General features: G+C 43.2%; 1 protein-coding gene across 2 annotated transcripts in view; it reads left to right on the top strand.

Annotated features, from left to right (window-relative positions):
- LOC120220139 (transmembrane 9 superfamily member 2-like) overlaps positions 1–14,194 on the top strand; it is a 65,210-nt gene that overhangs the window by 39,260 nt on the left and 11,756 nt on the right. For both annotated transcript variants that reach the window (XM_039217142.1, XM_039217143.1), the window contains 4 exons: positions 4,756–4,915; positions 7,081–7,229; positions 10,182–10,293; positions 12,195–12,366. In XM_039217142.1, coding sequence (XP_039073073.1) covers positions 4,756–4,915; positions 7,081–7,229; positions 10,182–10,293; positions 12,195–12,366 — 593 coding nt within the window. The remainder of the gene's footprint in view (positions 1–4,755; positions 4,916–7,080; positions 7,230–10,181; positions 10,294–12,194; positions 12,367–14,194) is intronic.

Below are 14,194 nucleotides of genomic sequence, written 5' to 3'. Positions count from 1 at the left end.
ACATTTGAAGAAATATGGTTAAATCATGGGAAACCAGACTCCCTTATTAAGATGCTAGAAACTAATGAGACCTAAGGTGGTGTATTTGTTGTTGCTTGAAAGGGTTCAAAACCATGTCTCGAGCAGGGGCAAAGTATGAGCCTTGAAAAAGCACAATCAGTGTACCTACCGACATAGATTTAGTATGCAGAAGAGATAGTACGCACAGGGGCGGGGGGAGGTGAAGCAGAAATAGTAAAATGAAGGAACTAATGGCTGACGTTGGTTTATAATGAGAGATGAGGATCATCCAAAAAATGATCCCAGATCAGAAATTGGAAAGAGGTAGCCAATTTGAAGGCAGCATTAAATCCTGGCATTGAAATGGACCTCGAGAGAACTTCCAAGTACAGGACTAAACTAGAGATTCCCTAGACGGGACACCTCAAAGCCTTACCTGGTGCCTCATGACGTGGATGTTCCCACATTCCCTCTCTCTGGTCTTTGACAAAATGTCTGGGGGAGGAGAAGATAGACCTGATTGGTGGGGTGGGTTCCCACCATAGAAGCTTTAGTAGAGCATAGTGTGATGGAGACAGCTTGCCCTTAAAGAATCACACATACCTGAATTCGATTCCCAGCTCTGACCTTGAACAAATGACTTAATATCCCTAAAAGACATGAAGAATTCTGTGTATTCAAGTAACTCCTATTTTTCTTTCTTTTTAATTTTTTAATGTTTTATTTATTTCTTTTGTTTAATAGTTTATTGTCAAGTTGGTTTCCATATGACACCCAGTGCTCATCCCCACAAGTGCCCTCCTCCATGCCCATCACCCCCCCTCCCTTCCCCCCCACCCCCAACAGCCCTCAGTTTGTTCTCAGCATTCAAGAGTCTCTCATGGTTTGCCTCCCTCCCTCTCCCCCACTATTTTACCCCCTTCTTCTCCCCCACGGTCCTCTGTTAAGTTCCTCCTAATCCACCTATACGTGCAAACATATGGTATTTGTCCTTCTCTGCCTGATTTATTTCGCTCAGCATAACACCGAGTTCCATCCACGTTGCTACACATGGCCAGATTTGATTCTTTCTCATTGCCATGTGGTATTCCATCGTATAGATAAACCACATCTTCTTGGTCCATTCGTCCATTGATGGACATTTAGGCTCTTTCCATGATTTGGCTATTAGCACAAAGCCCGATGCAGGGCTCGAACCCACGAACCATGAGATCGTGACCTGAGCCGAAGTCAGATGCTCAACCAACTGAGCCACCCAGGCGCCCCCCCCCCCCATGACTCCTATTTTTCATGTGCCTGGGTTGTCCATCTGATTTTCATTCCTTTCTTTTTTCCTTTTTCCTCCAGTTTTATTGAGAAATAATTGACATACATCACAGTATAAGGTTAAGGCATACAATATGGCAGTTCAATTTACATATATTGTGAAATGAGACCCACAAAGGGTTCATCTCACGTCCATCACCTCCTATAGATACAATAAAAAGAAAAGAAAGGGAGAAGAAGGAGAAATATTTCTCCTTGTGATGAGAACTCTGAGGATTTACTCTCTTAACTTCCCTGTCAGTCACACAGCCATGTTAGCTGTAGTCGTCACATTGTATGTCACGTCCCTAGTACGTTTGTATCTTCTAACTGGAAGTTTGTACCTTTTGACCACCTTTCTCCAATCCCTGTCTCCACCCTGGCCCCAGTAACCACAAGTGTGATTTCTTTTTCTAGGGGCTTGGTTTGCTTTTGTTTTTGTTTTTTAATTTATTTTTTTTGTGCTCCATCAATCACATTTTATTACACAAATAACTCTCTCACTGTTTGATGTCCAGAAAACCGATATCAGCCCCTTATTTCTAGCAAGCAGCTCATTTTCTTGATACATTGATCTAACTTGCCTATTGGATTACTAATGATCAGTTTCTTTTTTTCTTCTTTCATAGTTTATTGTCAAGTAATAACCCAGTGCTCATCCCCACAAGTGCTCTCCCCCATGCCCATCACGCCCCTTCCCCTCCCCCCCACCCCCATCAGTCCTCAGTTTGTTCTCAGTACTCAATAGTCACTCATGGTTTGCCGCTTTTGTTTTTGTTTTAGATTCCACATGTAAGTGAGATCATACGGTGTTTGTCTTTCTCTGAGTTATTTCAGTTAGCATACTGCCTTCAAGGTCCGTCTATGTTGTTGCAAATGGTAGGATTTCCTCATGTTTTAGGCTGAATAATATGCCAATGTATATATACACCACACCTTCTTTATCCACTCCTTCTTCAATGGGCGCTTAGGGTGTTTTCCTTTCTTCTTCTCTCCCCCTTCCCCTACCCCGTCCTCCTTCTAATGCTGTTTCTTTTTTCTAAATATATTTTAACAGTTTATTTATTTATTTTGAGAGAGAGAGCATGAGCAGGGGAGGGGCGGAGAGAGAGAGAGATGATTCCAAGCAGTCTCCCCGCTGTCAGCATGGAGCCTGACGTGGGACTCAACCCATGAACCGTGAGATCATGACCTGAGCCCATATCAAGAGTCAGACGCTTAACCGACGGAGCCACCCAGGTGCCCCTAACGCTGCTTTCTAAGACCTATCATTAGCTTTATGTCCCAACCCTTTCACTGAGGTTTTAATTCCCCTTGTCTTATTTCTAATTCCTCTTGCTTCATGCTTGCAATGTCTCCTCCAATCCCTCCGAGGATGTCAGTCAGATTTTCCTTCTTAAAAGAGCTTCAGGGACCTGCTCTAAGAGACTAGACGTCCGGTCTTCTGCTAGGGTCGGGAAGGGAAGTTCTTTGGCTCTGCAGCGTCGGGGAGGGAACCGGCAAGTCTGTCCCCGTCTTAGGTGAACTTCCAACCAGTCCTGCTTCTAGCCTCTCCTTCCCTCCCACTTCCAGAGGAACCTGGCGCTACAAATCCCTGAGCCTTTTTGGAGTTTCTTGGTATCGGCTGAGTTGCGTCTCAGCTTTCCCTATGGACGACTTGGGATGTCAGGTTTCCCAGCTCTACTAACTCAGTTACTACTTGTCCATCTGCTGTCTCTGTCCCAGAATTTGTGGCTTCTCTCCTGTGTCCCCTGCCCTTGGGTATTCATGCCCTTTTAACCTTCCTTTACTATAATTTTATCAGAGTTTTGAGGAGGGAGCAGAGCTAAAGGTGTGATTTCCATTTGCCATCTTTAACCAAAATTCTCTTAATTCAACCTATCTTCCATACCCATCACTTACATTTTAACCATCCCCACATTAACAGATTCTTACCACTTTGTATCTAGTCTTCTTGTCTCTAGTTTCTCTTCTTTTAGGTCTGTCCTTTGCCATGTTGGGGAAGACTGTATTATGGACCTCACAGCTCTGAGTGTAAAGCCCTTCCGGCTGTTTCTGGACGTCTACATTCCTTACCCTGCCATTCCAAGCCTTCCACAACCTAACTTCTGCCCACCTCTTCAACCTCATCTTTTAGGCTTTCACATACACTCGCACCCATATGCTTGTCCATACTCACCTCTAGCGCTGAGCCAGCTTGTCTGGAACAAATAGGAGCATGATGACTGGGCTTGCCTGGTGAGTTAGCCAGTAGATTCAGCAGCTGACCTGTTGCCTTTTTTAAAAAAATTTTTTTAAATTTATTTCTGAGAGAGAGAGAGAGACAGTGTGAGCAGGGGAGGGGCAGAGAGAGAGGGAGACGCAGAATCTGAAGCAGGCTCCAGGCTCTGAGCTGGCTGTCAGCACAGAGCCTGACGCGGGGCTTGAACCCACGAACTGTGAGATCATGACCTGAGCTGAAGTTGGCCGCTTAACCGACTGAGCCACCCAGGTGCCCCTGACCTGTTGCTTTTGAGTGATTAATTTAAAGCTCTTGTTTTAAGTGAACACTTATTGGACTTGAGCCTTATAGCCCATTTCAGTTTAGGATTCTAAAATCTGTTTTTAGGGGCACCTGGGTGGTTCAGCGGGTTAAACATTTGACTCTTGATTTCTGCTCAGGTCATGATCTAGCGGGTTTCGTGAGTTCAAGCCCTGCATCGGGCTCTGCACAGACAGCTTGGAGCCTGCTTGCCATTCTCTCTCTCCCTCTCCCTCTCTGCCCCTTCCCCACTCACAAAGACAGTCTTTGTCTTTCTCGAAATAAATAAATAAAACGTTACAAAACTTACAAACTCTGTTTTTATTATGTATTTTCTTTTTGTTTAAAAGCTTGTTTATCTATCTATCATCTATCTATCTATCTATCTATCTATCTATCTATTTTGAGAGAGAGAAAGTGCGCACAAATGGGCGAGGGGCAGAGAGAGAGAATCCCAAGCAGCATCCACACTGTCAGTGTGGAGCCTGACACAGAGCTCCATCTCACGAACCTGGAGGTCATGACCTGAGCTGAAACCAAGAGTCGGATGCTTAACTGATGGACTGAGCCACCCAGGCGCCCCTAGTGTACGCATTTTCTTAATCGTGTTCACTCTGTTGCATATTGAGGTTTTCCATAGTATATTACTCTACATCTCATTTGTTTTCTGCTGGACTCTGGAGGTGCAAAGGCAAGTAGGATGTGGAAATGATGTCCAGTAATGAACTGCTATCTTATTATATGGTATTGGGTTTAAGTTCCAGCTCAATGACTGGTTTTCCACAGAGAGATTTAATATTCTTTTAGGATATGGCCTTATAATTTATTATATCCTTTCCACCAAAAGAATGTTCTGATATTCACATCAAGTATGATTTTAACATTTTCCCAAAAGCATATTGTTTCCTGATGACTCTTTTTCTCCCTAGTATCGTCTTTGCCGACCTCTTTTTTATGAACCTGATTCTTTGGGTGGAAGGCTCATCGGCTGCCACCTCCTTTGGTACTCTGATAGGGAGTCTCGCAGTGTGGTTTGGAATTTCAGTACCACTAACATTTGTGGGTGCTTACTTTGGAACCAGGAAAAAGGTAAATGTCTAAAATACTGCTTTGGACCATTGATGTCTGAAATAATACCTTGATGTGCATATTACTATACATGGAATGTGAAATGTACCATTGGAGAAAACTACAAAGAATCATCCTATTATTCATTTATTTAAATGTTTATTTATTTTCGAGAGAGAGAGAGACAGAGTGCAAGCAGGGGAGGGGCAGAGAGAGAGGGAGACACTGAATCTGAAGCAGGATCCAGGCTCCGAGCTGTCGACACAGAGCCTGATGTAGAGCTCGAACCCACAGACCGTGAGATCATGACTTGAGCCGAAGTCAGATGCTTTAATTGACTGAGACACCCAGGCACCCCTAGCATCATCTTTTAAAAAATATTTTATTTTTGGGGCGCCTGGGTGGCTTAGTCGGTTAAGCGTCCGACTTTCTGACTTTCGCTTAGGTCATGATCTCGCGGTTTGTGGGTTCGAGCCCCGGGTCGGGCTCTGTGCTGACTGCCAGCTCAGAGCCTGGAGCCTGTTTCAGTCTGTGACTCCCTCTCTCTCTGACCCTCCCCTGCTCACGCTGTCTCTCTCCTAGAAATAAAAAAAAAATAAAATAAAAAATAAAAAATATTTTATTTTTAAGTAATCTCTACACCCAGCATGGGGTTCGAACTCACAACCCCAAGATCAAGAGTCACACGTTCTTCTGACTGAGCCAGCCAGGTGCCCCAAAATAATCATTTCAGAATAAAAGACTTGAGAAATTTTTAAAAATGGAACACAGCAACCCTTTAAAAGACATTATTTAATGTACTCCGCACTTTATAGGTTGTGTAAATTTCTCTCTCTGTTGGACAAAATTAAAAGGATGTATTGTAGGAAGGCGGACCTCGACCAGGTCAGTAAAGAATACAGTGGGGAAAGAAAGCTAAGGTACAGTGTGAAAAATGGAGCTGTTGAGTTTATAGATTTGAAGTTAGCCTGTCCTAGGTTTAGAGTAAAGGAGAAGGACACTGAAAAGACACACTGGGGCCACTCTGCAAAAGGAACGTACAGAGACATACTGTGAGTTTGCAGGGGAGAAATCAGACAAGACAAAACAGAAACTGGGGGTCCACAGAGAGCCGAAAAAAGAAAAATGTCTGGAAACCATGGACACATTTTAAGAGAAATTCTGAGACGACTTTTTGACATGTATTACTTCAAATTGGAATAGGCACCACTAAATCATGTCCAGTCTCTCCCTTGAAACTGACAAGAAATGATAAGCATCCTTACTGCCTCACTGTGTGCTTGAAATGTGGCTGGTTCCAAACTGGTATGTGCTGTGAGGAGGTGTCAAATACACGGTGGATTTCAGACAGAACAACGGCAACCAAATTTAAAACATCTATTGTGTACTTCTTTTTTAAAAAGTTTTTTTGATGTTTATTTTTATTTTTTATTTTTATTTTTTTTTAAATGTTTTATTTATTTCTAGGAGAGAGAGAGACAGCGTAAATAGGGGAGGGTCAGAGAGAGAGGGAGTTACAGACTGAAACAGGCTCCAGGCTCCGAGCTGGCAGTCAGCACAGAGCCCGACGTGGGGCTCAAACCCACGAACCGCGAGATCATGACCTTAGCGAAAGTCGGATGCTTAACCGACCAAGCCACCCAGGCGCCCCTGATGTTTATTTTTAAAAGAGAGAGAGACAGACAGACAGACAGAGTGTGAGCAGAGGAGGGTCAGAGAGAGAGGGAGATACAGAATCAGAACCAGGCTCCAGGGTCTGAGATGTCAGCACAGAGCCCGACACGGGGCTCCAACTCATAAACTGTGAGATCATGACCTGAGCCCAAGTTGAACATTTAACCAACAGAGCCACCCAAACGCCCCTGTTGAGTACTTCTTACAGTGATGGCAAATGTAACTGAGACTATTTGGGAGTGTTACAGCCAATGAAATGTATTCATACATTAATTTTACCTGTTTCTTTTTACTTTTTAAAACGTGGCTTCTAAAAACTTTAAAACCGCATATGTGGCTTGCATTATATTTCTATTGCACAGTGTTGGTCTAGCTCTGCCCGCCTGATGGCTCTGGATAAGTGTTTTGTGTCCCGTTCCGATTCAGGATTGTGATTGTCTTGTGATTACACGTATATAAATTCCCTTCAATTTCATGTCCTTCTGACTTCCACCTGCTTTCTCTTTGAGCAGTTTAGGTATCCAGTTCACATGAACCTGATTCCCCATCACATTCCTCAGCAGAGTATTTTTACGAAACCGCTGTTTGGCATTGTGGTCAGTGGCATTTTACCTTTTGGCTGTATTTTCATTCAACTGTTTTTCATTCTGAACAGTATTTGGTGAGTACTGTATCTTTGCAACCTCAAAACGTCTTAACTATTGCTACATTAAATTCCCTATATTTCAAGGAGGTTAGGTTCTGGTATGGCGAACCTTCGTTTGCCTCTGGTTTTATCCAGGACATAGCCCTCTCACCCCGGGGGCGCTTCCTGAGGGAACTGAGACCTAACTCACAAGTTTCGAAAGACAGTTTTTGATGGAAACTTCTATGCAGGTTTCCTTTTTCAAAAAGCAATGACCTATTTTTAAGCCTTTAAAGATGACTTAAAAAGTTGGTTCATGGGGCACTTCTCTGAGCCTTTGCAGGGGTGGGGCAGGGGGATGTCCCTTGGAAGGGAGTGCCTAAAGATGGGGAGAGGCAGCCCTGATGTGTATCTGTTTTCCATACCGCCCTTCCATGCAAGATTTCAGAGTTTCTCTGCTAAAAATACTTTGAAGACCATGGACTTAGGGTCTTCATCTATACTGAGCTGTAAGTGATGTTTTTCTGCTGTCCTTTCTGTCAATCCATAGTTCTGATGTCAGGATGCCTGCCTTCCTCACAGCTTTCCTCTTTTTATTTGCTACTTTGAATCTGTTGTGGTTTCAGAATTCTGATAAGCAAGATAGCTAGAAACGCAGGTCAGGTAAGAACCCAGGCTTTCCAAAGTGCGACAGTTCTTAGTTGCAAAGCACCAAGCTTTGTGACAGCTAGTTAAGTTCTCCCCAGTCCCTTTTTCCTTGATTCCTGACTCTTTAAAAAAAATTTTTAATGTTTATTTATTTTTGAGAGAGAGAGAGAGAGAGAAACAGCATATGAGCAGGGAAGGGGCAGAGAGAGAGGGACACAGAATCGGGAGCAGGCTCCAGGCTCTGAGGTGTCAGCACAGAGCCCGACGCTGGGCTCAAACCCACGAACCATGAGATCGTGCCCTGAGCCGAAGTTGGACGCCCAACCGACTGAGCCACCCAGGCGCCCTCTTAATTTCTGACTCTTGGCTGCATTCTGGTTTCAGGAGCTGGGCAAGTAGGGTGTCACTGAAGAGGGAGTTTTGGAGGTAGGGCAGAGGCCCCATTACATCAAATGGAGTAGCCAGTTGTGTGCGTTTCCGACACGTTCATTCCAAAGCGGGCTTTCAGACAAGGCTTTCAAGTGCTCCGAAGTTAGGCTTCATTATGCACATTAATTGTTCACCTGTTAAACAGCATTGTGGCAAATTTGTTTAAAAGATAAGCAATAAACACTCTTACCTTGTCAGCAACGAAATGTTTAACATGCTGCAAAATAGATTATGTAGCTGGATTTTCCAGATGCTTTTGATGGGATAATTTTGAAGTGAAAACTAAAAGCTTCTTTGGACAAGTTAACTTTTGTTTCAGTGAAAAGAAGTGTGCTTGCTGTCTACAACATTGTATATGCTTGTTATCTATAGAGATGATTCTCCCCAGCCCTCATTCTTTCTTCCTTGCACCCAGGTATATACTCTACATGAGATTAAAAAAATTTTTTAATGTTTATTTATTTATTTTTAAAATTTTAATGTTTTATTTATTTCTGATAGAGAGTGAGAGGCAGCGTGAGCAGGGGAGGGTGAGAGAGAGAGGGAGACACAGAATCCGAAGCAGGCTCCAGGCTCCGAGCTAGCTGTCAGCACAGAGCCCAACGCGGGGCTGGAACCCACGAACTGTGAGATCATGACCTGAGCCCAAGTTGGATGCTCAACTGACTGAGCCACTCAGGCGCCCCAATGTTTAATTATTTTTGAGAGAGAGAGAGACAGAGTGCTTGAACAGGGGAGGGTCAGAGAGAGAAGGAGACACAGAATCTGAAGCAGGCTCCCAGCTCCGAGCTGTCAGCACGGAGCCCGACACGGGGCTCAAACTCACAAACAGTGAGATCATGACCTGAGCTGCAGTTGGACGCTTAACTGACTGAGCCACCCAGGCAGCCCTACATGAGATTTTTAAATGGGATATTGATTGGCTCATCAGCTTCTTTTCTTCAGGAGGCTTTTAAAATTACTCATCCCAATTTAGTCAGCTCAGCTCTATAATAATGAACGAGGTGACTTTGTTCCTTCAAAGCCTGACATAAATGTAATGCCCGCAGAGCTTTAAAAAATGTAGTTCGGAAGTATATTTAAAGTTTTTCTTTTTTTCAAATAGTTTATTGTCAAATTAGTTTCCACATAACACCCAGTGCTCATCCCCACAAGTGTCCTCCTCCATGCCCATCCCCCCTCCCCCCCACATCCATCAGTCCTCAGTTTTTGTCAGAGTATATTTAAAGTTTTTAAATGTTTATTTTTGAGGCAGGAGAGACAGAGCACGAGCAGGGTAGGGGCAGAGAGAGAAGGAGACAGAATCGGAAGCAGGCTCTGTTTGAAAGTATATTTAATAGAATTATAAGTGCCGCGCTATCAAGAGCTATTTGGGGAGACCTGCAACGGCGACGTGGTATTTGATTCTGTGCTTTTTTGTTGTATAATGTAGTAACTGATATTTATGGCATTTAAAACTTTCCATTGCCAAAAAAAAAAAAAAAGCGTGACTTAACATGTACACAAAGAGGGGTGCCTGGGTGGTTTAGTCAGCTGAGCGTCCAACTCTTGAATGATCCCAGAGTCGTGGGATCGAGCCCTGAGTTGGGATCTGTGCTGAGTATGGAGCCTGCTTAAGATTCTCTCTCTCTCTCCCTCTGCCCCTCTCTCCCATTCGCTTTTTCTCTCTCTCTCAAAAAAAAAAAAAAAAAAAAAAACAAACAAACATAAAATGTGCATGAAGAAAATAATACAGATACTGATGGTTCTTAAGTGAAAACTACATTACACGAGATTCATTCCAAACCCTCATCTATTCACCCAACATCCAAAAACCATTCCCTGACCTGTGTGACTGTCTCTTGTATGCATCTGGATTGGTCTTTCTGCGTATTGTGAAGTTAATTTTAAAGCTATCATTTGTATTTTCAGGTCTCATCAGATGTACTTTATGTTTGGCTTCCTTTTCTTGGTCTTTATAATTCTCCTGATTACCTGCTCTGAGGCTATGGTTCTCCTGTGCTATTTCCATTTGTCTGCTGAGGTAAAGACCTAAAAAACGAAGGCACCTTCTGCCTCCCAAACTCGCATTATTGGAATTAGAAGCCTGTGTTGAGAAAGGAATTGAAACAAATGTTAACTACCTGGTTTCTTCAACTTGGGATCAGTTTTATATTGTGTTTCCCTGATGACACATTTTGATTTTGATGCAGGTTTGATGGAAAATCTCAACAGAAACCAATTTCTCTCTGGCTAGTTACTATAATTGCTGCACAGTATTCAGTTAACATAGAAAAATACAGGGAACTGATTTGATATTTAGACATATAAAAGAGCCGGCTCAATGGTGTTTTGTTGTTTTTTTGACGATTAAAAGTTTCACAGCTTGGGCTGGGATTGTATTTTATGGGTTTGAGATTGCTGCTAGAGGCCCTTTCTCTTACTTCTGGTTACCATGGACAGAAATAGCTCTGCTTACCCCACTGCACCCCCATTTTGTGTCCAATGTCATTCTGGGTAACTAAGGTGGTAGTGAGCATTATTTTCTTAAATCCCCTAAATCCCTCTTGTTTTGGTAGTTACAAGTGACTCTCTAAATGTAACTATAGAGAGTTTGGGGAATGAGTCTCATATATGTGATGTCTGAGAGCATTTTCTTCTTGAGCTATAAGTGTAAGGGTAAAAAAATTAGAATTTTGTATACATTATACTTAGCTTCTCATTAGTTCTATGGTATATTTTTGTCATATTTCTATCAGCCACAATCTTGAATGAAATATACACTCATAGGCATGTGATGTTTATATTTCTATTTCTTAGAAATGTTTTGAAGGCTCCCAACACTACCCACATGTCTGGTGGTTCACTGGAAAGACTCGTAGGACTCAGAATACAGATGTATGCATGACTAGGGCTTAATATGGCCAAAGGACACATGACAGGATCAGCAAAGGGAAAAGACACAGTTGGAACCTGGAGAAATCCATGGAGAAATCCATGTACAGTCTTCCTATGCAGTTTCTTTTCCACAACGGGACACACCAGTTATGCTCTCTTTTTCAGCAATAAAAAATAGAGTAATATGTGTGCAATGTTCCTGCCCAGGGAAGCCCATTAGAGACATCACATTCAAGGTTTTTTACTGGGAGCTGGTCACATAGGCACCCTCTGCCTAGCAATTATAAAAATTCCAGACTCCCCAAAGGAAAACATGTGTTCATCATAAATCACATTGTTTATACAGTCCAGGTATAGCAAACCAGTCTTATCAGTCAGGGAATGATTAAAGGCCGAATTCCCAGATATAAGCCAAGGGCCAACCTTGCAAACAGGCCCTTCTAAAGATAGCAGCTTCAGACCTGCTGCGTTAACTCTTTTCTGCACAGTAGGTCCCCTTGGCCCTTGACCACAATGCCTTTACAGTAAAATGAACATCAATTGGAGCCCGTGGGGAGAAGGGGGAGGCCAAGCCGCGTATTGACCTCAGTCATGCCTCCGTGGGTCCTGAATTCAGCTGGGTGAGACAAATTCCATTCATAAATGGGATAGAGCATAAAGCTCTCTCTGAAGTTTCCATGCTAACCTTTCTCTGCCCGGCCAGAGGCATCAAGTCAGGCCCAGCACAGCTCCCGCCAGTAAATTGAAGCTGATCTGAAAGCCTTCCAAGGCTGAGGCCGCGTCATGATAGAAAGGATGCGTGTATCACAAGTATGGTCCCCGAGGGCACACGTGGTCCCCCTGGAAGCAGGGAGTTTATAAGCGTTAAGGCCTCCCAAGCGGTTCGGCAATGTCCACTGTACTCAATTTCTTACAAAACTTCCCCTTTGATTTCGTTTAATCCACAATCTAACGGAGCCTATTTCCTCGTGGTTTGTTATCACAATAATTGCTAGCCTGTTTGGAGTTGGACTTCACCTACAAAGTTATTTTTTCTACTTCTTGCAGGATTATCATTGGTGGTGGCAAGCCTTTTTCACCAGCAGTTTTACAGCTGTTTATCTTTTCATGTACGCACTTCATTACTTCTTTACCAAACTTCAAATCACAGGCGTTGCAAGTACCATTTTGTATTTTGGGTACATGACGGTCGTGGTCCTGATTTTCTTCCTTTTTACAGGTAACTACAGAATGACTTCATGCATTTCAAACTCTCTGAAGAGACTCGGAGAGAGCCGTAATGTGATAAGCATCAATTAACAATTAATGGAAGGAATAGGGAACAAAATCATCATGTTTATTTTTATGCTTGGGGGAGAAAGGATTGTAAAGCCTGGGGAACCAGAGGACCTGACGTCCTTAGCTTCAAGATTGTCCCCTGTGAATGTTTCTAAACAGTGGAGATGTGTTCCAAAGCACATAAAGAGTTATGTGTAATCACCTGTGAGTAGCCTCCAAGCATAAAAATTAACTGGTTTGAATAACTTTTAAATTAGCAAAAATAGACTAACCAAATGTGTGGCCATATAAGCAATTAGATGCGTGGGACAAGATGCATACTTCTCAGGATTACTCATATGAGGCTGTTATTTGGGTTCAGGATGTGACTGCAGCTTTTGTTTAGATTAATGCTTGAAGTGGGTGACGAAATGGAGTGGTTTATAAAATGATCCCGCTATAGAAATAATGAGGCCAGAGAGCTCGGAACCCCTTTTCAGTTCAAGTGAGGCAGGATTCCGTCTCTATCTGCCTCATATGTTTTTTAAAAAAGATTTTATTGTATTCTTTTGTATTTTGTTTTTTCAGATGTTATTTTTAGGTGATTGCTATCCCCAATGTGGGGCTTGAACTCACAACCTCCAGATCAAGAGTCAAAAGCTCTTGGGTCGCCTGGGTGGCTAAGTCAGTTGGGCTTCTGACTTTGGGTCACGTTATGATTTGGCGGTTTGTGGGTTTGAGACCCCCGTCGGGCTCTATGCTGACAGCTTAGAGCCTGGAGCCTGTTTCAGATTCTGTGTCTCCCTCTCTCTCTGACCCTCCCCTGCTCATGCTGGCTCTCTTTCTCTCTCAGAAATAAATAAAACGTTTAAAAAAAAATAAAATGGAAGGCCTGAGAATGTCTCGCCATTCCCTTCTAACCAGGCTCCTTGTGTTTGTTTTGCAGTTTTTCTAAGTTTGTGTTGAAATATGTGTACAGAGAAACTCACACAGTACATGCAACGCAGCACAATGAGTTATTGCCAAGTGAACTCACTTTTGTAACTAGCGCCGTGTTACAGTGCGTGTTCAGCGTTCCAGAAGCCACCTGGGCCCACTCTCCTTCCCCGAAGGCAACAGCCCTCCTGACTCTTAGCATGTACTCTCTTATGTCTACTTTATTTCCCTCAGTATTGTTTTGGTGAGGTTCCTCTGAGGTGCTGTATGTAGATGTTGTCTACACCCTTCATGTCTTTTGTTTTGGATTTCTCCCCCAGCCACTGACTGGCTTTTGTATTTGGGTAATGTGGAGTTAGATGTGTTGAACATGGTAATTTCAGGCTTCTGTTTTCCTCATTACCTAGCACTTTGACTCAGGTTGCTTTTTTCTGGAAGTCTCGTATTACCACAGCTTTTTTTCTGAAGGAAGATGGAATCCCGAATGGTCACACTGCGGACAGAAATCTTCTCCCATTGGTTGGCTCCACCATTTGCAGTATCGTCTGTCACCTCCACTGAATTCTGACTCTGAAAGGTTCCCGGTGATCCCTTGCCAAATCTAATGGCCTTGCCCTTGCCTTCACCCTCCTTGGCTTCTGCTGCTCACTTCTTAGCACCTATTCTGTGAAACTCTCTCATTGTGATTTGCACTATGTTCCTTGGGCCTCTGGGCCTTCTTTCGCTTCCCTTCCTCATCCTGTCGCCTACCTCTAGCCTTTATCCATGCTCCATTCTTCAGTATGTCAGTCCTCTCTTTTACCATCCCCCTGTCAGAGCGAGTTCAGCCCTGTGACTTTGTTTACCTCCTCAAT

This window comes from Hyaena hyaena, unplaced genomic scaffold (genome assembly GCF_003009895.1).
Source record: "Hyaena hyaena isolate Hyena2069 unplaced genomic scaffold, ASM300989v1 scaffold_669, whole genome shotgun sequence".
Lineage (NCBI taxonomy): Eukaryota > Metazoa > Chordata > Mammalia > Carnivora > Hyaenidae > Hyaena > Hyaena hyaena.
Note: the sequence above shows the minus strand (reverse complement) of the source record. Positions and strands in the feature narration are given on the sequence as shown.